This window comes from Rhinatrema bivittatum, chromosome 8 (genome assembly GCF_901001135.1).
Source record: "Rhinatrema bivittatum chromosome 8, aRhiBiv1.1, whole genome shotgun sequence".
NCBI lineage: Eukaryota > Metazoa > Chordata > Amphibia > Gymnophiona > Rhinatrematidae > Rhinatrema > Rhinatrema bivittatum.
The window spans coordinates 46,673,144-46,700,841 of NC_042622.1; the positions used below are offsets into that span (position 1 = coordinate 46,673,144).

General features: G+C 44.8%; 1 protein-coding gene across 1 annotated transcript in view; it reads left to right on the plus strand.

Moving 5' to 3' along the window:
- TTI1 (TELO2 interacting protein 1) overlaps window positions 1-27,698 on the plus strand; it is a 57,492-nt gene that overhangs the window by 11,279 nt on the left and 18,515 nt on the right. Inside the window, 7 exon segments of the mRNA XM_029613492.1 lie at window positions 5,922-6,117; window positions 7,261-7,387; window positions 10,294-10,381; window positions 13,287-13,444; window positions 22,255-22,395; window positions 23,399-23,603; window positions 24,398-24,485. Coding sequence (XP_029469352.1) covers window positions 5,922-6,117; window positions 7,261-7,387; window positions 10,294-10,381; window positions 13,287-13,444; window positions 22,255-22,395; window positions 23,399-23,603; window positions 24,398-24,485 — 1,003 coding nt within the window.

A 27,698-nucleotide genomic window follows, 5' to 3' on the forward strand; every position in this document is an offset into this window, starting at 1 on the left:
GTAGACGGGGTGCAGGTTTGAGTGGCAGTGCCCCCAACTGCCTCAATGAGGGTGTGCCGACCCACTTCCAGGAACAGGAGATAGGGAGTTGCCTGCCTCTTTTTTTTTTTTTTTTTTAATTGGAGGCAGGTCGAGATCACGTTAGATCAGTGGGTTCTGGAGGTGATAAGAGACAGCTATGCTCTGGAGTTCCTCAGCATTCCTCAGGACATTTTCATGGAGTCTCCCTGCAGCCCTCCGCAGAAGAGACAGGCAGTGGAGTGTACGTTGTCAAGGCTCCTCAGCCTGTGGGCCATGATCCCAGTGCCGATGTCACAAGAAAATTTGGGCCAATATTCCATTTATTTCCTTGCACCCAAGAAGGCAGGTTCCTTTTGCCCCAATCTGGATCTCAAGGGATTCAACTGTCATTTGCAAGTGACTCATTTTTGCATCGAGGCCTTATGCTTGGTGATAATGGCAGTACAGTCGGGGGAGTTTTTTATGTCTCTGTATTTGTCAGAGGCATATCTGCATTTACTCATTCGGTTGGAGGCATCAACGGTTTTTCTGCATTTCGCTGCTTTGGGGCAACATTATCAGTTTTGAGCATTATCCTTCTGTTTGGCCACCAAGCACAGAACCTTCTACAAGATCATGGTGGTGTTAGCGGCAGTGTTGAGATGGCATTCTGGTCCACTCGTTCTTAGGACAATTGACTATTCAGGCCAAGAGCATGAAAGAGTCTTCAAGGCCCTTGCGCAAAGGGATCCCCTTGCTAAAGGAGCTAGGTTGGGTGGGTACACTTGGCCAAGAGCAATCTGGCAGCCATCCCAGACACTGGAGTATCTCTGTGTTTGTTTCGACATGAAGCAAGGCAGGTGTTGCGCCCGTCGGTCGCAGATGGCTGCGTCCTCTCATGCTCTCCTCTTTTCTTGCTACTTCGTCAATTCTCGGAAGAATGGCAGCTTCCGCCAGCAAACACCAACCTCCCTGGCGTCCCCGGGATGGCATGGGCGATGCCAACCGCCATCTTGTTCCTGGAGTCACCTAGCGTGCGTGCGCACGGGCCATCTTTAATACACGTCATGGCGGGAACCTTGGGGGCGCCCCTCCGCATGACGTCACCGCCTCGCTGTATTAACATGACTGGCCCTACACTCAGACGAGTTAGCTAAGAGTTCTCCTTGTTGCTGAATCCACTTCTCCTTGGACTTCCTGTTCCTGTCTCGGTGGGGATCGCTCTGAGTACCCACACCTCGAGGCTCTTCCATTATACTAGGCTATCCGCTCCTTGGAGGGCCTTCCTGCCTTGTCCTTCTGGAACCAAGCCTTGTGAGTTCATCTCGCTTCATCTCTGCCAAGCCTTGCTGGGATTCTCGGACCACTACTGCATTCTTACCAGCAGGATTCGCTACATCTACCCTGCACTGCAGGAAAGTTGCTATTTCTTCTTCAAGTACTTCTGGGCTCCAGGACCTCGGACCTCCTCTACACCATCTGCCTCGTACAGCCATCCTCTGCATACCCCGCGCTGCAGGCCACTACCGGATTGTCTCATCTGAGGTACCTTCCTGGATTTACCCCTCAGCTAAAGAACTGCATTTTTAACACATTCCCCGCTCCATGGGTTATGCTCTCTCTTTCTCCCATAATAAAGTCTATACTACAGCTGTGTCCTAGCTATTGAGACCACGCCTACCGGCGGTGAGACCCACGGGGCTCTTCCCTGTGGGCGGTGACACCTCTCACTCCGGCCCAGGGTTCACATCCTACCAAAACATAGGTGTTCCTGCTGGAGATCCACAGTCAGAAAACTGCTGGCTCAGAAGCGACTATTGACAGAAACAATACACCCAACATTGTGTTATTATCTACAGATGCTTAGGTTGATGGCAGCCTTTCTAGAGGTTCCATGGGGCAAGTGTTCATATGCCATCCTCTTCAGCGCACACTGCTTGCACATTGGATCCTCAGTCTCAGGACTTCTCAATACGACTTCAGTTACCCGTGGAGATCAGCAACCACTGAAGTGGTGGTTACAAGCAGATTTTCTAAGGAAGGGCATTTCCTACGAACACTGGACTGGCTAGTACTCATGGCAGATGCGAGCGTCCAGGTTAGGGTTGTCAGGAGTTGACAGCGCAGGGGCACTGGAGTATAGAGGAGTCTCTCTGGACCATCAATCAGCTGGAAGCCCGTGCCATTCGGTTGACATGCTTGTGATTCATCGACCACTTGCATGGTCGAGCGGTTTGAACAATGTGACAATGGTGGCTTATATCAGTCACCAGGGCGAAACCAAGAGCCAATAAGTGCCGCAGGAAATAGCCCAACTCATTGAATGGGCGGAAATACATCTTCAGGAAATCTCAGCCTCACACGTTGCAGGAAAGGACAATGTATGAGGAAAAGACTTTCTCAGCAGGCAGAGTCTGGATCCAGGAGAATGGGAATTCTCAAACAAAGGTGTTCCAGCTCATAGTGGGCCACTGGAGCCTCCCATTCCTAAACTTGCTGGTGACATCACACAATGCAAAGGTTCCTTGTTCTTCAGTTGCAGGAGAGATCTGAAGTCTTTGGGCATTGATGACCTTGTGCAGGAGTGTGGATTAGACGCCAAAAGATAGTCCAAGTATGAGCTTTATTTGATTGGAGACATAAATTTTGTACATGTGCCCGACTCGGGCCGAGTTTCACCCCACCTGGGGCTGCCTCAGGGGCTAAAAACAACAAATAAACAAAATGATCAATACAGGACATACATATGGAGTCCTTTTTGTTTATTTGTTGTTTTTAGCCCCTGAGGCAGCCCAGGAGGGGCGAAACTCGGCCTGAGTCGGACACATGCACAAAATGTATGTCTCCATTCAAATACTGGAACAGCGATCCTGGATAACTGAGCTGTAGAGAAACTGAATATAGTGAGTAGACAGGGTATGCAGAGTTCAGGAACAGAACCTTGATGGTAACTCTCACATATTAGTCTCTTAGAAGCAGCGCAGGAGCTGGAAAGAAGTAGGCCCTCGAGGAGCGAGTACCTGGTTCCAGGGAATGCTCTGAGATATGGTAACTCACTGGTGTTGTAGGAGGCGATGACTTCCTGGCAGAAGTAGTATGCAGTAGCAAGTCCGGGTACGTGGGCCCTCGAGGAGCGCGTACCGGTTCCAGACTGCGACCTGAAAGGCAAAGAGAAATGAGGCCCCCGAGGAGCGGGTACCCCTGGTAAGTCCGAGGAGGCAGAGCTACAGCTGTGATGTTGTTATATCCAACAACATCACAGCTGTAGCATACATAAATCAACAAGGAGAGACCAGAAGTCCTCAAGTATCATTGGAAATAGATTTACTCCTCTCTTGGGTGGAGGAGAATTTGAAGGCCTTGTCGGCACACATAGCAGGAATGGAGAATGTTCAAGTAGATTACCTCAGTCGCAGTGTGGCTGATCCAGGGGAATTGGTCTCTGTCTCAAGTAGTTTACAATCAAATTGTGGACTGGTGGGGAATGCTGATGATAGATCTTATGTGTCCAGCAAGAATGTGAAGATTCGTAGATTTTTCAGCCAGACGAGGGACTTTCATCCAGATTCAATGGCTTGGTTCAAGTTTGGCCGATGGAGATGGTCCTATATGTTTCCTCCTTGGCCCATGATAGTCAGAATGCTTCAGAAGATTGCAGGGTATTCAGACTGACTGCATCATCCTTGGTATGCGGATCTCATGCGTGGCAATCCGCTGAGACTTTCATCTCACAAGAAGTTACTTTCACAGGTTCTGGTTTTACATGAAGATCTGGATCGATTTTGTCTTATGGCTTGGCCCTTGAGAGGATGTGTTTGGTAAAGAAAAAACATTTTCAAACTGTGGTAGCTACTATCTTGAAGGGTAGGAAATTTTCCACCTCTTTAGCTTTTGTCTGAGTCTAGAGAGTTTTTGAGAATTGGTGCTCTGGATGTTGATGCACTCCTGAGAGAGCTTCAGTTCCGTTGATCTTGAAATTTTTGCGGGAAGGTCTTTCTAAGAGATTCTCTTGATTCCTTAAAAATGCAGGTTGCAGCTCTCTCGTGCTATAGAGATTATATACAAGGTAGACCTTTGTCTTCCCATCTGGATGCCTCTTGTTTCTTGAGAAGTGTTAAGCATATTAGGCCTCTGTTTAGATTCCTGGTTTGTCTTGGGACTTGAATTTAGTTTTGTTCTTCTTAGCAAGCACACAGTTTGTACTTCTTAAGAGTATTTCTCTAAAGCTCCTTACTTTGAAGACCATCTTCCTAGTCATTTTTTGTTCCACCAGGAGGATTTGAGTTGCAGGCACTTACTTGCACAGAAGCAATTCTTATTGATACCAAAGATAGAGTCTAGATTCATACGGTTCCTTCCTTTATGCCAAAGGTAATTTCAGACCTCCACTTAAATCAGTCAATTTCTTTACCTTCATTTAGCAAACAAGCAGATCGCAAAGAGTACAGACTTCTTCAAGCCTTGGATGTGAGAGGGCTTCTTTTAAGGTATCTCAAGGTCATTAATGCTTTCAGGAAGTCAGATCATCTTTTTATTTTTTGTATTGTGGAGTACAGAAAGGTGAGGTGGCCATTAAAGCTATGGTGGCACGTAGGATTAAAGAGGTTATTACAGCAGCCTGTGTAGATTCTGGTACTCCCACGCCTAAGCAGGTGCGAACGTATTCCACAAGAGCTCAGGTTTCTTCTTGGGAAGAGTTGAGATTGGAGATCTATAAGGCAGCACTCTGGTCTTCCCTGCATACCTTTTCTAAGCATTACCGGCTGAATGTCTGGGCTAGAGAGGAAGCCTGTTTCAGAAGTCTTGCCGAGGGGCTTAGGCAGCATTCCACTCCGTTAGGGAGTAGCTTGGATACATCCCATTCATCTGGACTGGTCTGACTGGATGAAGAGGCAGGTGAAATTACTTCTTACCTGATAATTTCCTTTTTTTTTTTTTTTAGTCCAGTCAGAGCAGTCCAGGACCCTCCCTGTGCTGCCTAATGTGATAATTCTTTCTTCATTTTCTGCATAAAAAAAACCTAAGGTGATGATGGAAAGAGGTATTAATTCAGTGAAAGGTGCTGCTTTCTGTGGTTCCCCCTTTGAGCGCAGCATGAATGTGCTTTCTGTGGTTCCTCCTACTTAGTATCGCGACAATACTAATAGGAGGAATCACAGAAGGCAGGATTATTGGGGTGTCTTTTAGTGAGCCATTGAGTGCTGCATGCTTTAACGCCGGCTTCCGGGAAGGTGTTAAATTTGCCGCGTTAAAATGGGCATCTTGGCTGCACAGCAATTTTTGGCATCGTGGGATAATAGCTAGTAGCCTCATCTACATGGAATTTGTATGTGATGAGTGCTATTAGCTAAGCACTCTGGATGCGCATTTTGGACTAATCCCCGTATTGCATCGGGAGTTGTTTTAGCGCGTCCAAAATGCACGTCCATTAGAGTGCTATCGGTGCGCTAACCTGAGCGCACTATATTGCATCAGCCTGCAGGTTTGTGCCTTAGGAAGATACTAGCCCCCAGCAATGGCCTGGCTTTTGATTCAGGCTGTGATGATGACCGCATTAGTTTTTATCTGAATAATTTGCTATTTGCAATAAATGTCATGTTCTACTCTCTTCTAATGTGTGCATTTCCAAACTCTCTTAACTGCGATTTTGTTTTGAATGTTTACAAAATATTAGAATACTTGACCTATAATTGTGGTCTCTGTCTACACTAAAATTTGGCACTGGTGATAGCAGCAAAAAGCCAGCAAGACCCCGTTTGGACAACCAGCACTAATGTACGTTTCCTGTATGACTTTTACTCTGATCCAAAAATGGCTAAAATTGCATAAAAGGTCCCCATCTTAGTACAAAGTAGATTGTATTTAATAACATATTCTCTGCTTTTTTTGTCATTTGACACCACTGTTCCTTCTCTCAATAGTCCAGTGGTTCCCTGCCACGAAAGACCATCAAAACCTGGAAGAGATAAGGTCTGGCACTTCCCTAGGAGAGTCAGAGAATTATGGAATAGGTCTGGAGTGCAACACTCAAGCAGATGAAATCCAGAGGTTTTTCCAGGACTATGTCAAACAGAAGCAAGTAGCAGAAGGTGAACTTCCAGGAAGCAGAAGACATGGGTATATATTGTTTATTATTGAAAGGATTTTCTTTATGTGAATGGACAAGAAATAATTACTGTTTTATGTTGCTCGTTATACGATGATCTGGCCTATAAATATGAATCTATAGTGAAAGAAGATTACAAAGCGCATGGCTAATAAGAACACCAGTTGAATTTATGATATTAACTACCCTTATAAATGGTGAGACCAGAATGGTGATCTTGTGGTCTTGATTGATAGGTTTCACTCTACTTGTTTGCTTAATTAAGCCACCAGCATCTGTTTTGCTTCTGTTTTATTAAAGATGTCCAAGTCTTGATATGTATGTGCTTTTAAAATAAGCATCAGAAATCTACAAATGTGTATGTTTAATTTGTATAATCCTTATGGTGGCCCAAGAACTTGCAATACAGCATGTTCTGTTTATACTGGATTCAGATAACATAGTAATATAATCGTCAGCAGATAAGGAAACACTTTCACACCTTTCCACCACCATTATGACCTGTTTTCCTACTTTTCTGTGTTACTACAAGCGGGTACTTGATCAGCCCTTGTCTGTATTACTTCCCTCCATCAATGTCCCAAATATATTTGAGCTGTGTCACTGTTTTGGTTATTATCTCCTTTGCTTATAGGCTATCCCAGACATCCTTCTATCACAAGTTGTGTTTTCTGATGCATTGATATTTGTTCCAGCAAATATTTGTACAGCCAGTGGTCTTGTTACTTTATTAAATCAATTTCCTCTTTGTCCCAGATGAATGGGTTATGCACACCAACCAACAAGATGGAGAGAGAAATCAAAAAGCTCACTGATATTAACCCTTAGATACATCCATGCCAACACCAGCCTGCCAGTATTCTCTGTCTCCAGCAGATGTTAGGCATACATCCTCTGCTGTGAACTCAGACCTGGTGGGCTAAACAGGGCAACTGCTAGGAGCTCCTGAGGAGAAAGACAAGTCTCTTCCGTTAAACAGGTCCCCTAACTCTTAGCAAAAAAAAAAAGGAGTGAGGCTTCTGAGGTGATAGCTGTTGCTCACTCCCTCAGTTGAACTGTGCAGGACCAGGGGACTTCCAGAGGTTGGGATTGGATTCTCCCCTTCTCCTTCTTTTGGTGCCTTCCTAATAGAAAACTTGGGATATTTCTTTAAGGGCTGTCTGTGCCGATAAAATAAAAATAAGACAGCAGATGAGGCTGAGGGAATCGGAGGAGCTGCTCAGCGGAGGTGGACTGCAGCAGCATAAGGGCACCATGTTCTGTTTCTGGGGGACAGTGTTTGTTAGATTCTCGTTGAGAGTGATAATTTTTGGGGCAGATTTGGGCCCAGCCTGCGCTAAACTGTAATGGTATGCAGATTTAAGATGGAACTGGCTGTGGAGCAAGGTGAGAGATTGCGCTCTTCACAGTCTGCCATATTAGGAACGTGCAAGCCGGCAGGGAGAGGTGCTAGTCTTGCAGGAACCTGAAAAACTAATTTTCTTTTAAGCGGCAGGGTGGTCTAGTTTGGGAGAGATGGCCCTTGTTGAGGCTGCATTGATTTATTCTCTCGATGCTCCAGTTGCCATGTCACAATCGCTGAGTTCTAAAATGGAGGTTGGCCCACCTCCTTTCAGCCCTGCATGCAGATTTGAAGCTTCTGCGGGCCCAAGGGGAATTGCTGCTTCTGGTGCGGTGGCTCTTCCGCTCAGTCTCTGGATATCTCCTCCCTACACTCAGCAGTCATCTCTTAGGAAATCTTGAAAGGTTTGCAAGCTTTCTGCAGGAGGCAAGGCACAGTTCCAGAGACTCTCAGCCCTCCTAACACTCCCTATGCCCACCTTTCCAGCACCCTCTGGTCCAGACCCCTGGGGAAAGAGAAGACCTAGGACGGTAGTGAAAGTAGAAATGCCAGTCAATTCCATGGAGGGGTTTAAGAGATTCCTTCAGGGGATAGTGTACGTTGCAAATTTCAGATGAGAAAAAAAGGATGAGATCCTTGCTCCCAAAGAGGGCTCTATTATGGTCAGTTTGAGAAGGTCATGGCACTTCCTCTCTTTTCATCAGTTGGTGAAAAATTTAATTGACTTAGAATAGACTGCTCACTGTCTAAGCTGTATCCATTGGATCTACAGATGAAGGAGAAATTCCATTTTCCCCAAGGTTGAGGCCTTGGTGTGCTCAATGCCAAAGAAAGACCAATATGTCTGTGGAAGGTGGAGTGTTTCTTAAGGATATGTAGGACTGTAAGAATCTGTGCTTAAACAGGCCTTTGAGGCTATCAGAATGGCTCTTCAGATCTCAGCATGTTGCTGAATTGTTGTAAGATTTGGACTGCATCTGGTGCAGGATGCCCAGGAAGAATTGGGAGAGGCTTCCCTGCAGTTAGAACCATGAGCGTCATATCTGGCAGTTCCCAGTTACGATTTGGTGCATACTTTGGCCAGAGGAGAGGCATCCATAATAATGGTGCACCAGCTTCTTAGGATGTGTAACTGGTCAGCAGATTCAGTCTCCAAGATTAATTTGACTTAGCTACTTTTTAAGGGTCGGTTCTTATTTGGGGAAGAACTGGAAAAGAAGGCTTAAGAAGTGGAGCTACTCAAATTTCCTGAGGCTCCTGGAGAGTAAAACGAAAGCCCCTTCTCAGAGATGTCTCTCAATAGATATAGATACCCAAGGAGATTCAAGTCCAGTTGGAGTTCATTGGGTCAGAGGTCTAGACCAAACCTGCCCAGGTAGTCAGGTGTTCAGAATATCCACAAATGAATATGCATGAGAGAAAATTTGCATGTTATGGAGGCAATGCCTAAAATTTATCTCAAGCATATTCATTGTGGATATCCTCAAAACCTGACTAGCTGGGGATCCTCCAGGACAGGTTTGGGAACTTCTGGTCTAGACCATATTCCAGGTTCCAGTTCTTTAGTGCAAAGAGGAATTAAGGGTGGATCCAGAGGCTCCGCCTCCTCTAGGACAGCACAATGAGTGGTTGAGACTCCTATCTCTGGTACCGGAGATAAGCGGGCATCTGTTTCTGTTTTATCACAGATAGGTCCAAATTACAAGGGATCATTGAATGCTGGAAATCATATGGATTGATTACACTCTGTAATTTGAGCGCCCCATTTCTGGGGCTTTTATGGTTTCTCCTTGTCACTTGGTGGAAAAACGGTGGTACAGTCCACTCTGCAGAGGCTTCTCGAATTTAAAGGCTGTAACCCTGGTACCAAAAGACCAGGAAAGTCTGGGTTGCTACTGCATTTACCTTGTGATCCCAAAGAAGAAAAGGTCCTTTTGCCCCATTCCAGACCTGAACGAGTCAATGGCTTTTTGAAGGCAGCCCACTTCAGGATGGAAACTAGAAATGATAATTTCTGACATCCTTGGATCTAGCAGAAGCTTTTCTTCTCATTCCAATCTGACAGGATCATCAGTCCTTCCTGTGGTTGTGGTGCTGGATCACTATTATCTGTTTCAGGATCTGTCCTTTCGTTAACCACAGCCCTGAGAACTTTTTCAAAGGTGATTATTGTGGTCGCAGTGATGCTGCCCAAAGATGGCATTTTGGTGCACTCTTATGTGAAATTGGCTGATAAGAGCAAAGTCCTTTTAGGAGAGCATTTTTGGCTCCTCAGCAAGTGTTCCAGTTGTTACAGGATTTGGGATGGATTGTTAGTTTCTCCAAGAGCAATCTTTAGCCATGTCAGATTCTGGAATATCTGGGAGCTCAGTTTGTGCAAGGATAGGTCGAGTATGGCTAACAGAACAAAAAGTTCAGAAGTTGTGTGGCCAAATTTAAGTAGTGCGGACATTCAGAAATCAGATGGTGTAGTCCTACCTCTAGGCTCCATGGTGGAGGCCTTGGATCTAGTACCACGGGCAAGGACACATATGCTTCCTCTTCAAAGGGCCTTGTTTCCAGGTGGAATCCCCACTCCCAAGATTGTTCTGTGAGACTGCCTCTGCCGGAGTCGACAAAACAGAGACCGCACAGGTGGCTAAATGTTAGGCACTTGGAACATGGAGTGGGTTTGATGGCCCCAGCCTGGATCACAGTGACATCAGATGCCAGTCTGTCAGGCTGGGGAGTGCACGGTCAGAAACTGTTTGCCCAAGGACAATAGACTCCTGAGGAATTAAGCTAGTCCATAAACCACCTGGAAGCCAGAGTGATTCAGTTAACTCTCCTGTAATTCCCACCTCAGTTAATTGGGCAGGCAGTCAGGGTGATGTCCGACAATGCCATGGCAGTAGTGTACATAAATCATCACGGGGGCATTCGAAGTCTTCAAGGTAAGTAGAGAGAGCTTCCTTGGGCAGAAAGGAATTTACAGGCCTTGTCAGCGTCTCACGTAGCAGGCACGGACAGTGTTTAGGTGGATGACTCCAGTTGCAGTGTCACAGATCTGGGAAAATGGTCCCTCTTGAACATGGGCCTTTGATCTGATTGTAGCCAGATGGGGTCTACCAGAATTGGATCTGATGGTGACTGTCAGAATGTGAAGGTGCGCAAATTATTCAGCGAAAGATAGACGCTAATGCAGGAGTGGCTGAAGAAAGGAATTTTATACGTTTTTCCTCCTTGGCCCACAATGGGCAAATTGCTTCAGAGGATTGCCAAGCATCCCAGGCTGGTGATCCTGGTGGCTGCAGATTGGCCTCATCAGCCATGGTATGAGTATCTTTGGTGTCTACTGTGCAGAACTCCTCTAAGACCTCCACTTCACAAGGAGTTGCTTTACCCCAGGGTCCAATGTTTCACAAGGATCTGTATTGATTTTTTTTTTCTTATGGTTTGCCCTGTGAGAGGGCATGATTAGTGAAGAAAGGTTATTTCCCAACAGTGGTGGTTACACTCCTGAAGGCTAGAAAATTCTCCACTTCCTTGGCTTATATGTTTTCAAGGACTGGCATACTGATTGTCAGTGTGCTCCTGGGAACATGTGTGTTCCAATGATTCTGGATATTTTGTGGAAAGGTTTCTCTAACCGTTTTGCTCTTAATATACTTGAAGGTGCAAGCACCAGCTCTCTCTTGCTATAGAGGTCATATTCAAGGTAGACTACTGTCTTCTCATCCAGATATTTCTTAATTCTTGAGGGGCATGAAGCATATTAGACCTCTGCTCTGAGTTCCGGTTCCGCTTTGGGATTTGAACTTTGTGTTATCCTATTTGATAGGGGAAACAAATTGTGTTATCCTAAGACTTTCATTATGTCTGCTTATGTTGAAAAAATCTTTCTAGTCACTATTTGCTCGGCTTGGAGGATATTGGAGTTGCAAGCACTTTCTTGTTAGGAACTTTTTTATTGACTACAAAAGAAAAGGTTCAGATTTATACAAAAGAAAAGGTTCCTTTCCGCCAAAGATAGTTTGACTTTCATTTAAAACAGTCTGTTTTCTTGCCTTTGTTTAGCAGACAGACAGATCCTATGGACTACGTGCTTAAGTACATAAGACATTGCCATATTGAGTCAGACCAAGGGTCCATCAAGCCCAGCATCCTGTTTCCAACAGTGGCCAATCCAGGCTACAAGTATCTGGCAAGTACCCAAACACCAAGAAGATCCCATGCTACTGAAGTCAGTGATAGCAGTGGCTATTCTTTAAGTCATCTTGATTAATAGCAGTTAATGAACTTCTCCTCCAAGAACTTATCCAAACCTTTTTTATACCCAGCTACACTAACTGCACTAACCACATCCTCTGGCAACAAATTCCAGAGCTTAATTGTGCCTTGAATGAAAAAGAATTTTCTCCGATTAGTCTTAAATGTGCTACTCGTAACTTCATGGAATGCCCCCTAGTGCTTCCATTCTTCGACCTTTATACATGAGAAAACATTTTTTAAGATATCTCAAGGTCATCAGCGCCTTGAAGCCTCTAGAGCTATGATGACACGCTGGATTAAAGAGGCAATTACAGCAGCTTATGTGGATTCCAGCACTCCCTTACCGAAGTCGGTTCAGGCTCATTCCATGAAGGCTCAAGTAGTTTTGTGGACCGAGATGTGGTTGGTCTCTTCTTTGGAGATCTGTGAAATGGTGACTTGGTCATTGTTTTATACCATTTCTAAGTATTATGGACTGGATAGCCAGCCTCTTTTGCTTCAGCAGTCTTGCGAGGGGCTTGGGCAGCATCTCGCCCTGTTAGGGAGTAGTTTGGGTACATCCCGTTCATCTGGACTGGTCTGTTTGGATGAAGACGAAGGTGAAATGACTTCTTAACTGACCTGCAACAAAGAACAGAACACTATTATCTTTTCCAACTCTTCTTATCTTCAAGGCATAAACATACATATATGTATCGTGTACCTTATCTTCTCAGGATAATTCTTATGGTGAAATTACTTCCTACCTGATAATTTCCTTTCCTTGAATAAGTCAGACCATGTCAGACGAATGGGTTATGACCGCTGCCCAGAGATGGATAGAGAGATCAACAGACTCACTGATGTCACCCCTTAAAAGCAATCCGTACTGACACTCATCTGCCAGTATTCCCGTAACAAGCTAACTGTGTAGAAGTTTAATACAATCAATCGATATCGCCAGCTTTTATTTATTGATCTTTGTGACTGACGGACTTCCAGAAGAACACTTCCAAACACAGTTAGCTTGTTATGGGAATACTGGCAGATGAGTGTCAGTACGGATGTATATAAGGGGTGACATCAGTGAGCCTGTTGATCTCTCTATCCATCTCTGGGCAGCGTGCATAACCCATTCGTCTGAAGTGGTCTGACTTATTCAAGGAAAGGAAATTATCAGGTAGGAAGTAACTTCACCATAAGAATTATCCTGAGAAGATGAGGTACATGAATGATCTTTTGATACCACATAGAAGAGACTTGCATAGCCTGGAAAGCTTATGTGTAGCACTAAGTATTACCTTCAAAAGCGAATGTTTCTTACTGTATCTCTAGTCCCAAATTGAAGCAGGGTCCAAAAAACTTGATAGCAATAGTACCCAGCTTCCCTATGAATGGGTATTTTATTTTTAAATTGTTGCAATTGAAGAAATTGTAGGAAGTTTTGTTTTTAAAAGGGGGCGCACATTCATCCCAGCCACTCTGTTGCCTTTATTTTCTTGCAACGAGATATCAACACTCAGGTGATTAAGCAGTCTGCCTAACACCTACTTCATAATCAATCGGTTATATTGCTGTAGTATTTCCTAATTTTGCCTTGTTTTTCAGATGTGGAGTTGCAGCCATCTTCCCCTCAAGAATCTGAGACAAACCATTCTGAACCAGATGTCGAGAAGTCGCTGCCAGCCCATATCTGGATCTCAAAGGATGTGATGGAACGGTGCATTCATTTAATGTCCGACAAAAGCCTGAAGCTGCGCATAAAGGTCAGCATGGAAAGGAGATTAATAACCTAAGGCAAATGTAGCAGTATATTGCCCATTGTATAGGACCTCTTTATAAAAGAGTTTCTATGAAATCAAGTTGCTGCACTCCTGCTCTCGGTTGTACTGAAGTCAGTGCCTCACTGTGTAATGCACAAAAAATGTTTGGTACCCATGACCAGCCCGATAAAGGGATCACTTTGTGTTACTGGAAAATGTTTCTTGCTTCCTGAGTTAAAGTGAGTCTCTTAAATCAAGGTTTTAAGAACCCTGCAAATAAAAAAAAAAAAAAAAAGTGCAATTGAGTGATGGTGAGCACTTGGCACGCAGTGTCCCTGACTTCATTCCAGGCAGGGGAATTAACTCAAATGGCAGAGCGCTTGCTTTGCATGTGAGAGGCAGTGGGATCGATGCCCGTATTCTTCAGGTAGCTTTTCCCGTGTTGTATAATTTGCAAAAAAAAAGAGGAAGGCAGGTGACAATATTTGGAAAAGCTAAGAGAGGTACTGGGAAAGTAGTCAGGAATGCAGAAATTTTTTTTTTTAGATATGTTAGTGATAGAAGGAAGTGGAAAAGTGGCATGGTGAAGGGGAGAAATATGGAGATGATGATGAAAAAGCGAAATTTCTCAAGAAATATTTCTGTTCAGTGTTCACAGTAGAAGGGCCAAATAAGACTGGAAGTGAGGTAAACCTCAGTCAGTTTTCAGAAAAGTGTGTTCGTGAGGAGCTAACTAAACTTAAAATAGATAAGGCAATGGGGCCTGATGAGATACATCCGAGGGTACTAAGGGAACTTAGATCAGTCCCGGCAGTTCCACTGGCTGACCTTTTCAATGTTTCTTTAAAATCAGGAGAAGTTCCGGAGTAGTGGAGACAGGCGAATGTGGTTCCTGTTCAAAAACTGGAAGTAAGGAGGAGGCTGGGAACTATAGGCCAGTTAGTCTGACCTTTGTGGGGAGCAAATTAACAGTTGCTGCTAAAACAGGGGATAGTGCAGTTTCTGGAATCCAATGGATTGCAAGATCTGAGTCTGCATGGTTTTTCTAGAGGTAGATCTTGTCAGACGAATCTGATCGGTTTCTTGGATGGCGTGACCAGAGAGTTGGATCAAGAGAAGAGTGCTGGATATAGCGTACTTGGATTTCAGTTAGGCCTTTGACATGGTTCCACATAGGTGACTTATAAATAAATTGATAGCCCTTGGGATGGGACCTAGAGTGGATGAGTGGGAGGTGATAAATGGTAGTGGTGAATAGAGTTTACTTTGAGAAGGGGGTCATTATTAGTGGTGTGCCTCAGGCATCAGTCCTTGGACCAGTTCTTTACAGCATTTTTGTGAGCAAGATAGTGGAAGGACTGTCAGGAAAGGTTTGTCTTTTTGCTGATGATACCAAATTGCAACAGGGTAGACATCCAGGAAGGAATGGAAAACATGAGGGATCTAGTGAAGCTCGAGAAATAGTCTACGTTCTGGCAGCTAAGATTCAATACTAAAAAAAAAAAAATGTAGAATAGTGCATTCAGGCTGCAAAAACCCAAGGGAGAGGTATCATATTGGAGGTGAAATTCTAAGCACGAAAGAAGAGCAGAATCTGGGGGTGATTGTAACTGATGATCTTAAGGTGGCCAGATAGGTGGCTAACATGATGGCAGAAACCAGAAAAATTCTTGGCTGCACAGGGATGAAGAATGGTCAGCAGGCAAAGGGAGGTGATATTGCCCCTGTTTAGGTCCCTAGTGAGACCTCACTTGGAATGCTGGGTACAATTCTGGAGACTGCACCTTCAAAAGGATATGAACAAGATGGAGTCGGTCCAGAGGGTGGCTACTAAAATGGTCAGTGGTCTTCGTTCTAAAGCATATGAGGATAGACTTAAAGATCTAAACATGTACACCCTAGAGGAAAAGGGAGATATGATAGAGACATAGCCTCTTTCAATGGAAAGGAGGCTCTAGAGCGAGGGGTCATGAGATGAGGGTGAAAGGGGATAGACTCAGGAGTAATCTTAGGAAATATTTCTTTACAGAGAGGGTAGTGGATCCATGGAATGGCTTCCCAGTGGAGGTGGTGGAGTCAAAAATAGTATCTGAATTCAAGAAAGCGTGAGGTAAATATTGGGGATCTCTGAGTGAGTGGTGTAGTTGTAAAGCTAAATTAGTTGGGCTGAGCAGACTGGCTAGGCCATATGTTCTTTATCTGCTGTCATGTTTCTATGCTTCCAGGCTTGTGATAATGCAGTGTCATGGCTTGATACAGAATTGCTGGCACTTGCCAATCTCAATAACATGTAACAGTGAGAATTATCATTTTTAAAACAGCTGGAATCACTTGGCTACTCGCACTATGACACACCCCTCACTTAGTGTCATGACTGTGTTTGTACAGATGTACACTCACAGGCTTTTTATTATTTATTATTATCAGGTAGTATTTTTTTTTTTAACTTGAACAAGCACATTTTCATATGTTCAGAACAGTCAGTTTATTTGACCAACTTTGTTTGGATAATAGTTTGCTTCAGAGTGGGACTTAGACTTTTATTGGACAAAAAAATAGAATAAGAAAACTTTACATCACAAATTCATTTTAATAACAATGACTTCTCAAAGACATATATTGTGGTCCTCTGAGTACACCTTTCATATACTTAAAAGGAAATGCATCATTCCTGATACAATATTTGAAGCATGCAACTGTAGGATGGCAATATACACCACCTAGTATCTGATTTTTAATTCTGATTATTTCACCAAAATGACAGCTTTCAGAGTGTACACCTTCTATATGCAGGAAAGTAACCCATGGTCTAAAGTATTTGTTATTTTTAATTTTATGAATGCTAATTTTCTAAGCTGCCTAAAGCTGTGTTACAGGAAGCTTATAAATATTTATTTTTTATTTTATTAAAAACATTTTTTTGTAGATCGCTATTCAGTGATATTATAGTGGTTTACAAGAAAACCATACATAATAGTAAAATTACATATATTTTGGAAATAAATAAGTATATGAGAGTGTTCTTGCTCAGTTTCATGAACTGTCATCATTAGCCCATAAATGTGGCTAGTTAAGTTCCTAAAACGGATTTTCCTAGCACCCAAAACAATGGTTTCAGGACCAGTGGGTTATGTACCTCTACCAGCAGTTGAAGACTGAGCAAACTGATGTCACAGTATATATACTCCTGCAGTGACCTCAGCCTGCCAGTATTCTCCGTCTCCAGCAGCTGGTGGGCATGCATTTCCCTACTGGGGATTGCTTCAAATTTTAGAGGAGAAATAAGAGATTTAATTCGCTCCACTCTTCTGTGGTGATACCAAATGGTCCCTCCCCCAGTTGAGAATTCCTGACATGATTTCTGTGGTCCCTCAGATGAGTGCCTTGGTCCAGTAGCTGGTTTTCTCAGCCGGCGTGGACTTAGCTGACTAATACAGCTGAAAGGCAACGGGTGCAGAAAGCTGAGGGCAGCAGTGATGGTATACGCCCTCTCCCCCCCTTCCCTGCAGCCGGAGACCGTCTCTGTACTCAGCTGGATAAGGCTCAGGTAAGGTTTAAAAAAAAAAAAAAAAAAGAGAGTGACAGAGTAGAAGGGTTATTTATAGGCCTTCCCCTTCCTCCATCTCTGTGCCTGGCGTGCCATTCCAACATTTGTTCTCGCTCCTGTGGGAAGTTAAGGAACTTGGGCAGCCTGGTGGGTTGAGCAGCCATGGTAGGCTAGGCTCTGCTATTAGGTTTTGTTTTCTGTGTGCTGCATAGTAGGCCGCAGTGGCATTTATGTGCACTTTTTTTCTGTGCACTAGACTGCCTTTTTCAGGACCGTCTTGTGTGCAAGTACGTCTAGCTGGACATCAGAGTTGTGCACCCGGTTTCTTTTGGGTGCATGCTGGGACACTTTGGTTGTGCGCTTAAGTTTGGCTCAGTGATATTTCACAGTTTGCAACGCCTAGCCTTGGGATGTCTAAATTTTGTGCTCCTAAATTTTGCAGCGGGAATTAAGCTGGATGCACACCATCAGTCTGTTAAGCGTACTGCCGGACTAATGGCGCCTTTGACCCAAGAAACCTAAGCACCTTTCTCTCTGTTCTGCCTGTCATATTCAGCATCTCAGCCTGGCGTGCCCTCTAACTTGTACCAGTGCTGCTTAGAGGCCAGGGAGAATTATCTTCCTCTGATTTTTACTAAGCCTGGTTCTTCCCAGCCTGATGAGGGCCCGGGTAAGGACATGTCAAGAGGGGGACACCTGACCTTGGAATTCCCTTAATTGGTTCATCAGCGGGGGACAGTAGCTCAGTGGGCGTAGCACAGGTGCCTCTTGATTTTGGCATGGATCCTTCTGCCTTTTGTTGGGTAGAATTTTTTCAAGGATTGTAATCCTTTCTTCAGGCGCAGTCCTCCACCCCGTCAAATCCTGACAGGTCAGAATCACAGGTGGTGGCCTCTCGTCCAGTACTGTTGTTAAGCGCCGAAGTACACCTAGATTGGCAGCAGGATTTCCTGATAGGAATCCAGATGACACTGTTGATGAGGCTGATCCTGACTTTCTGGAGGATGGGGAAATTCCTCTGGGACTGGAACTGTATAGGACCTTGTTGTGGTTCTTTCATAGAGATGAGCTACCAGCTCTGATTTACCAGATGTTATAGATGCTGGGAGTATCTGGGGCAGATTCCATGTCTGAGCCAAAAAAAAAAAATCCCAGTTTGGTTTCTTTGCTTAAAGCTTCTTGTTTTTTCCCTGTTATGGAGGCCATTTAAGAATTGATTGATCTAATTGATCTTGAGTAGGACGCCCCGCAGCCAGATTTCAAAGGGGGTTGGTCCTTGGAAGGCCTGTACCCCCTAGATTCGGTGGTGAGAGAGCATTTGTATTTTCATAAAGTGGATGGGCTTGTCTGATCTGTTTCTAAGCAAACTACTATCCCTGTGGAGGGAGGATCGGCCTTGAAGGATGTGCATGAAAGGAGGATTGAGGCCATCCTTAAGCAAGCATTTGAAGCAGTGGCAATGACCTTGCAGATAGCTTCTAGTTGTTCCCTGGTGACTTGCTCTTGTTTACTTCTGTCTCAGGAGGTTGTTGAATCTGGAGTGAATTCCAGGGCAGTTATGGAACCAGCCGCCGCCTTTGTAGCAGATGTGAGCTGAGATTTGGTCCACACCTCAGTCAGAGGGGTGGCTTCGGTAATAGTGGCCAGGCGTCAGTTATGGCTGAGAAATTGGTCAGCCGATGCGACCTCCAAGGCCCTTTAAAGGCTCACTCTTGTTTGGGAGCGAGTTGGAGAAACTGGCCCTAAGTGGGGCAAATCCCGGGTTCTTTGCTTGCTGGAGGATAAGAAGCAGACGACACGCCCCTTTGGGATAAGGGGTCGTACCAGGGGTTCCAAGCATTTTCAACCATACAGAGGAGTGACCTTTCAGAAGACTCGACCTTTCGTTAGGTCTCAGTACTTTCATCCCAGACAGTCCAGGCGAGGCACGGGCTCGGATAGTGGAACCTCCCGAGCCTCTCAATAATGTTTTGCCTACCCACCTCCGGGAACAGGAAATGGGGGGGAGGGCACCACTCTCTCTTTTATCAGCGGTGGGTTGAAATCACATTGGATCCGAGGGTCTCGGAGGTAATACAAGAGGGATATGAACTGGAGTTTCGCAAGTGTTCCTCGGAACATGTTCATGGTTTCTCCCTGCCAGTCCCCGCAGAAGAAACAGGCAGTGAAGTGTACATTATCAAGACTCCTCAGTCTGAGGGCTGTGGTCCTAGTGTCCACAGCCCAAGAAAATACAGGTCGATATTCCATTTATTTCATTGTGCCCAAGAAGGAGGGCTCCTTTCATCCCATCCTGGATCTCAAAGGGTCAACCGTCATTTGTAGGTGACCCATTTTCTCATGGAATCATTGTGCTCTGATAATGGCAGTGCAGTTGGAGGAATTTCTGACCTCCCTGGATCTGTCCAAGGCCTACCTTCCTATTCCCATCCGATTAGAGCACCAGCATTTTCTGCATTTCACGGTGTTGGGGTGCCATTATCAGTTTCGGGCGCTGCCTTTTGGTCTGGCTACCACTCCCTGAACTTTTTCCAAGGTTATGGTGGTGGTGGGAGCATCAGAGTTAAGAAAGGATGGGATCCTGGTACGCTCGTATTTGAATGACTGGCTGATTCGGGACAAAGTCTCTGGAAGAGAAATGCCTGTTGCAGGAGCTTAGTTGGTTGGTGAACCTAGCCAAGAGCAGTCTTCATCCATGTCAGTCGTTTGAGTATCTGGGTGTTCGGTTTGACATGAAGCACAGCAAGGTTTTCCTGCCAGAAACTCCTATTCAGGAGTTGATGGCACAGGTGTGTCTCTTGATGAACACTATATGCCCGACAATGTGGTCCTATCTGTAGGTACTCTGGTTGATGGCGGCAACCCTGGAAGTGGTGCCATAGGCGAGGGTGCATATGCGTCCTCTTCAGCACTCCCTGTTGTCTCGTTTGAGCCCGCAGTCTCAGGACTATTTGATTCAGCTCTACCTGCCGATGGAAGTCTGCTCTCACCTCCGGTGGTGGTTGGCAGTGGATCATCTAAGAAGGGGAGTTTCCTTGAAATCGCCAAATTGGTTAGTACTAAAGATGGATGTGAGCCTCAGGGATTGGGGGCTCACTGTCTGGAATTAACAGCACAAGAGTACTGGAGTATGGAAGTCTCTCTGGAGCATCAATCAGCTGGAAGCCCGGGCGGTCCAGTTGGCGTGTTTTACAGTTCAGCGGCAGGCTGCAGGGTCGTTTGGTCCGGGTAATGTCGGACAAAGCAACGACAGTGGCTTACATCAATCGGCAGGGAGGGTCCAAAAGCCAGCAAGTGTCTCAGGAGATAGACCAACTTATGGAATGAGCGGAAATGCATCTTTAGGAGATATCGGCCTTGCACATTGCAGGAAATGATAACATAAGAGCAGACTTTCTCAGCAGGGAGAGTCTGGACCAGAAGAATGGGTATTGGGAGAATGGGAGGACAAGCTGCTGTATGCCTTTCCCCCATGGTCCATGTTAGACAGAATAGTTTGGAGGGTCAAGGGTCACAGAGGGATGGTGATTTTGGTGGCACCAGATTGGCCCAGAAGACCATGGTATGCAAATCTGTGAAGGCTCCTGGTAGACTCCCCCATTCGGTTTCTGGCGCACAGGAATCTGTTGTGGCAGGGACCTGTGCTTTACAAAGATTCAGCTTGGTTTTGTCTTATTCTACTGTGGTGATTGCCATCTTACTTACAAGCAAGGAAGTTCTCTACTACTTTAGCCTATGTCTGGTTTGGCAAGTATTTGAGGCTTGGTGTGAAGATTGAGGAGTGCTTCCTCATTCAGGTATTATCCCACTCATTTTGGAATTTTTGCAGGATGGATTGAACAAAGGATTGGCCCTTAATTCCTTGAAAGAACAGGTAGCAGTTCTTGCCTGTTTTAGGGTCAGGGGAATGGTGAATCCTTATCGGCTGATACAGATGTGGCCTGTTTCTTGAGAGGAGTGAAAAATCTTCATCCTCCCTTGCGGTTACCGATACCCTTGTGGAGTCTCAATCTGGTTTTGAATTTCTTGGGGGACCCTACATTTCGGCCGATGCCCAGCCTTTCCTTGTGCTTACTGACCTTGAAGATGGTGTTTCTGGTGGTGATATAGTCTGCTCGTCAAATTTCCGAGCTGCAGACCTTGCCTTGCCGGGAGCCTTTCATTCGGGTGACTCCAGGGGCGATACAGCTGTGTACTGTTCCTTCCTTCTTTTTTGCCAAAAGTGATATCAGATTTTCACTTGAATCAGCCCATTTCCCTGCCGTCTCTGGATAGGGAAAGAGATGCGGAGGAAAATCACCTGTTGCAGCCCTTGGATGTCAAGAGACATGTCGTGAGGTATCTGGAGGTTTCTAAACCTCCAAAAGAAGGATTGCTTGTTTGTCCTTTATGATGAATTAAAGAGGAAGTCACAGCTGCGTATGTGGATGCTTAAAAGCCTTTGCCTACTCAGGTTAGGGCTCATTCCACTAGAGCTCAGGCAGTGTCATGGGCAGAAGTTAGTCTGTCTCCCGTCAACATTTGCCAAGCTGCGACGTGGTCCTCCTTACACACCTTTTCCAGGTATTATCGTCTAGATGTGCAGGCCCAGGAGGATGCAGCCTTGTCATGTGCAGTTTTGATTGGATCACAGGCAGCCTCCCGCCCTATTCAGGAGTAACTTGGGTACATCCCACTGGTCCTGAATCCATCTGTCTGGGTGCTAGGAAATGAGAAATTACTACTTACCTGATAATTTCCTTTTCCTTAAACCAGACAGATGGATTCAGCTTCCTGCCCTTGGCTGCCGAATGATTGTGTTATGGCCCTCCTGAGTGGCTACATGTTCCAGAGGTTACTGGTAAGTGTTAGTCCAGTCTCTAGCCTAGTTTTACTGCATTCTTTGTCTGAGCTCAGTGTTTCTTGTTGGCTAATTATCGAAATGGTTATCTGTTATTAATCAAGGTTTTGCTAGTCTGTCCATAGTTGGCTTTTGAAGAGAATACTGGCAGGCTGATGTCACTGCAGGAGTATATATACTGTGACGACAATTTGCTCTGTCTCCGTCTGCTGGTAGAGGTGCATAACCACTGATCCTGAATCCATCTGTCTGGTTTAAGGAAAAGGAAATTATCAGGTAAGTAGTAATTTCTCATTAGAGAAGTTGGTTATGTGATACTGGGAATGAAATAATTTGGCTTCAGCCCCTTTTGATTATTTAGGATGGGAGTGCAAAATTTCCTAGGCTGGAAGAACTTTCTTTAGCGGCGTTTTTGTCCTACTGCAGGTTCTGGGTATCTTAGAGCTCTGCGTGGTTGTGCTGCACTCCCAGGAAGACCAGCTGCTACCCATGGCTCACCGGACCTGGCCCCCTCTTGTCACACGACTGGTGAATGATGATCCTTTGGTCGTACTCCAAGCCTTTCAGGTACCTCACCTTCTCCTAGGGGGAAAGAATGCACTATGGAAAAGTTGCTCAGTAATTGCCATAAATTGCTATCTGCACTCGGTGTCAACAAACAAAGTCGCCGAGGTACCTCCCTCTGCCTCAGCACTGCTCTTGTTCAGGCATGGCACTCATCTAATGCCCTAGCTGTTATAGTAAAGGAAGTCCAGACTTCTTAATTCCAGTTCTGATTCTGCCACTTTGTCACTTGACCTCCCCTCGGGTGTCATGGGATAATGCTGATTTTTGGTCTTCCCCTTCTTGACTATTGACACTGCAGCCAAGACAATAAATGTGAACCTTCCAGCCTCTCTTCCTTGACAGTGACACTCCCGTTTTAAAGCTACTCATCTTCTTTCTGACTTCGCCTACCTTTTCAGTCCTCATTAACTTCAGAATTCTGCATTAGAACTGAGATTTCGGTTTTGTGTTACAGAAAGCAATATACCCCGCTCCCCAGTCGGTGATTTGACAGGCTGGGAATTTGCACAGGAGAGTGGGCTGTTTTGAAATGTAATGTTGGCAGATTATTTGGCACGTGTCATAAATGCATTGGATTCGATACGTTTGTCTGTGGGATGGAGGAGGTGTGACCTAGTGATTAGAGCAATGGGCTGAGAGTGGTGAACCAGGATTCAAATCCCATTTCCTCCACTGACACACCTTATGACCTTGGGCAAGTCACTTTACCTCCCATTGACTCAGGTACCCACTCAGATTGTAAACTTTTGGAGGCATGGACTTAATGTATCTGAATTACTAGTAATGCTGTAATATTTAAAAAATTATTTTTTCACGTAAAACATGAAATCCTTCAGATGCAAGATGGTTGGTAATCCTCTTGCACACTTGACTACATGCTCATTTCTGAATTGCTATGATTGTAAAAACCCTTGAGCTTTTTCTGTTTAATTTAGTGCCTTTGTTATTAGTGTTTCAAAGCAAAAAAAAACCCCTAAACAGTTCTGTATTTTGCTTCCATAAGGTGTTGCGTACCCTGGCCAGTTCATGTGGAGATTTTCTGAGGCGTCGATTTTCTAAGGATGTTCTACCAAAGCTGATCTGCTCTTTGGTTGCACAGGCTCCAGTCAGTGCCAGGGCAGGACCTATCTACAGCCACACACTTGCCTTCAAACTGCAGCTCGCAGTGCTGCAGGGACTTGGCCAGCTCTGTGAGAAACTGGACATGGGTGAGTACTTGAAAGAAATCTTCTACTTGGTTCCAATCACCATTTCTACTGACAAAGCCCATTTTAACACTTGTGAATTGACCTCAGCAAAATCCTGCACTTTGCAGGGCTCATTTTTGAGCACTGGGGCAGCCCAAAAAGAGTTGCATGGTCTGCCTCACCCCACAGTCCCAGGTCCTAGGTCTGGTAGAGTATCCCCATTATGCCATGTCAGCTCTTGACCTGCTGACTTGGGTGTCGAGATGATTTAAGGCCTTTTGAATAAGAAAGATGGATCCCTTTAAAAAAAAAAAAAAAAGTCTTGTGCGCTTATAGTAATAAAATTCACCTTTTTTGCTCAGTAAACGTTAACTGTGCTTATATGCTGTACCACAGCTGAGACAAACTAATGGCAAAGGAGCCCAGACAAAGAGACAGGCCTTCTCCACATGACTGGGCAAGGTGGACAATTCTCCCGAGACTTAGCTTGGAAGAGACAGGCTCCCATAACCGCGATGAGACCTTACTAAATGTTGCAGAGTTGGCACCCAAAATGACTATTTGGCAGTTACTTTTGGTAATGGGGAAGAGAGCTAGAGAGATTATTTGATTTTGTTTTGGTTTTTTTCTAAACTTCTAAACCTTATTCTACATCCATTTGTAGTCTTAGTAGTAATTTGTATTTATTGTAGCATCTTTCATCCCAGATTAATTTGTGAATAGGCCCTATAGTGCTATTATAGTTATATATTATAGTTATGATTGATATTTTGAGAATTTTTTTCTCATTCACAGCTTGCTTTCCATTTCCATAGGTGAGAGTGACCTCACTAAAGTGGCTAATGCCTGCATGCATTATCTCAGTGCCAGACAGCCCACCAAGTTACAAGAGGCTTCCAGAAGGTAACATCTCATATGCTTGTATGCTGTCCTGATTTAACACTGCAAGTGTAGGTGGGAGTAAGCTCTTTTCTGTCTAAACCTAGGTTGTGAGCAGTGCTGATGAGTTTCTAGGATCATCTGGAGAAAGTGCATGGTCTTCGTATTATGCAAACCAAGCAAGAGACTGGGGCCTTCCAGACTGAGGAATGTTCTCTGATCCTTTATTTAAAGTACTGGTCAATTAGATAAACATGACTTAATGGGGGAGAGTCTGCATGGACTTAGCAAAGGCAGGTCATGCCTTACTACCTTATTAGAATTCTTTGAAAGTGTGAATAAGCATGTAGCTAAAGAGGAGCCAGTCAATATAGTGTATTTGGATTTTCAGAAGGTGTTTAATAAAGTCCCTCATGAGAGGCTCCTCAGACAAAAAGTTGTGAGACTGGAGGGTGTTGTCTTATTTTGGATTGATATCTGATTAAAATATAGGAAAGAAAGAGGAGGACTAAATGGTCAGTTGTGCCCCAGGGATCTGTACTGGTATCGGTGTAATTTAACTTAATGATCTGAAAAATGGGAGCTCCAAATGAAGTGATGAAATTAGCAGATGACACAAAATTGTGAGTAACTGCAAAAGGGTCTTGCGGGACTGGGGAAGTTGGCATTTAAATGGTAAATTAAACTTTAATGAGATGCATATAGGGAAAAATAGTACAAACTATAGATACACAATGCTGGGTTCTGAACTAGGAGGAAATGGATCTTGGAGTCACTGTGGACGATACGTTGAAATCCTCCGTTCAGTGTGCTGTGGCAATTTAAAAAAGCAAATAGAATGTTAGGGATTATTCGTAAAGGAATGGAGAATAAAACTGTGAATATAATGCCTCTGTATAGCTCTATGGTGTGACTGTGCCTTGAGTATTGTGCGCAGTTCTGGTTGCCCCATCTCAAGAAAGATATAGCGGAATTGGAAAAGGTACAGAGAAGGGCAACAAAAATGCTAAAACAGATGGAATAGCTCCCTTATGAAGAAAGGCTAAACAGGTTGAGGGTTCTTCAACTTGAAGAAGAGACAGCTGAGAAGGGATATGATAGGGGTTTATAAAATCAGGAGTGAGGTGGAACAGGTAAATAGAAACAATTATTCCCTGTACGTATCCAGATCAGTCCAGACTCCTGGGTTTTGCCTCCCTTCCAGCAGATGGAGACAGAGAAAGTTTCACTGACACTGCCATATAACCTGGTGTGCCACCTGCAGGCCCTCAGTATTTCTCTGTCTCCAGCAGATGGTGGAGGTGCAAAACCTGTGGTCTGAAACTAGGTTTAAAAAAAAAAAGTTTAGTAGCCTTTTTAAGATTGCCTTCCAGGAGGTTGGTAGGTATTGGTGGGGCCATCCCAGTGAGGCAGATGAGCAGGGGGTTGGGGACCCTTATCTTGCTCAGTCCCTCGCCACCGGGGATAGAAAGCTGGTGGAGTCAGTTCCCTCTCCCTCAGAGCAGCTACCACTCTTCAATTGCAGGGAAGTGCTTGTTGTCCTTTCTTATAAAGTTAAAAAAAAAAAGTTTCTTTATTTGCTACCCCAATTGAATGGCATGGTGGATGAGTGATACTCAAGCCTCATGGCGCTAGGCAGTCCAAGAGGCCCAACAGCATGTCACGTGGCTGCAGCTGCATGGCATGCCGCGATGCGCATGCCCAACTTTCTCGGGCTGGACTTTGTTCCCGATCCATCTCTGAGGGAGAGGACAGTTCGGGGATGACCGCAGCGGCTTCAGGAAAGCAGCACAGGCCTGGGAGGCTCTCTGGCGCATCGGAGGAAGCAGCGGACCCCTTCCCAATTAGCGCAGGAACGGTGGCCATTTTGCTGTCCCCTGCTGATACGAGCCCCGTAGAGCAATGATTCTCAACCTTTTTTCTATCAGAACACACCTGAGAAATGATGCTCACATGAGTGACCCACTGAACTCATGACATGGGTCTAAATATAAGCACATGCTCTGCACCCACAGGAGTCCCCCACTTCCTAACAATGGGTGCAGAGCAGAACTAAGACATTTCTCTGTACAACTCACCATACCAAAAAACCATTCTGATTCTGGTGTCGTCTTAATAACAGTATCACAATCTTCCTCTGTTACCAATTGTATTGTAAAACAATACAAACCCCACTCTGTACATGTCTATCAAACCTGCCATACCTCAGCAGCACTAACGCCAAGAAATGAAACAGCAATAGCCCTATCCATGAAAAGGCAGCAGTTCACCATCAGTGCAATATAATATTGAGAAAACACAACAAATAAGGCTGATAAAACATCTAGTAAAGTATCTTATCTCAGTCACATACACACAGAACACAGACAGACCTGCCTTCACCAAATATAGAATAAAAGACTACAAATTACAAATGTGGCAACAAAACCTGGAATGGAGACCACCTTCTACATGCAGTGCAAAACTAGGGATAAAGGGATAAAGATTCTGCGAGAGGAGACTGATCAGAAGGAGGTGGAGCTGGTCATGGACGGCCTAAGAGGTCCAGCAAAGGCTTTTCCTTTCCATAAGTCAGCCAAAAAGTTGGTGATCAGGATGTGAGATACTCCTGAAACTGGCTTGAAGGTTGGTAGAGCAATGGATAAATTATATCCTTTGCCTGAGGACATGCTTGAGCTCCTGAGGGTTCCAAAGGTAGATGCCTCAGTGTTGGCTGTAACTAAGCAGACTATTCCGGTGGCCGGTTCTGCAGTGCTGAAGGATCTGCAGGATAAGAAGCTCGAAGTTCACTTCAGGAAGATTTTTGAGGTATCTGCCCTAGGCATAACGTGAGGCAGTGTGCAGCAGTTTTATGCTGAGGGCTGGACTGTGATGGATTCAGCAGTTGCAAGCGGACAAATCCATGTCTATATCAGAGGAGAAGCAGGCTGAGCGGCTGGAAGCTATGGTTGCCTATGGAGCCAATGTGCTATATAACCTCATTAGGACTTCTTCCAGAATAATGATTGTCATTGGTTTCGGCCAGGAGGCTTCTCTGGTTGAGAAACTGATCGGCGGACGTTTCCTCCATGTCTCAGTTGAGAGCGTTGCCTTTCAAAGGAAAACTGCTCTTTGGACAGGACTTGGAGGAGCTGATAAAACATCTAGGAGAGAATAAAGGTCATAAATTGCCTGAGGATAAGCTGAAAGGAGGGAAAGTGTCCTTTCCTTCGTGTTCGTGATTCAGAGGGAATAGTT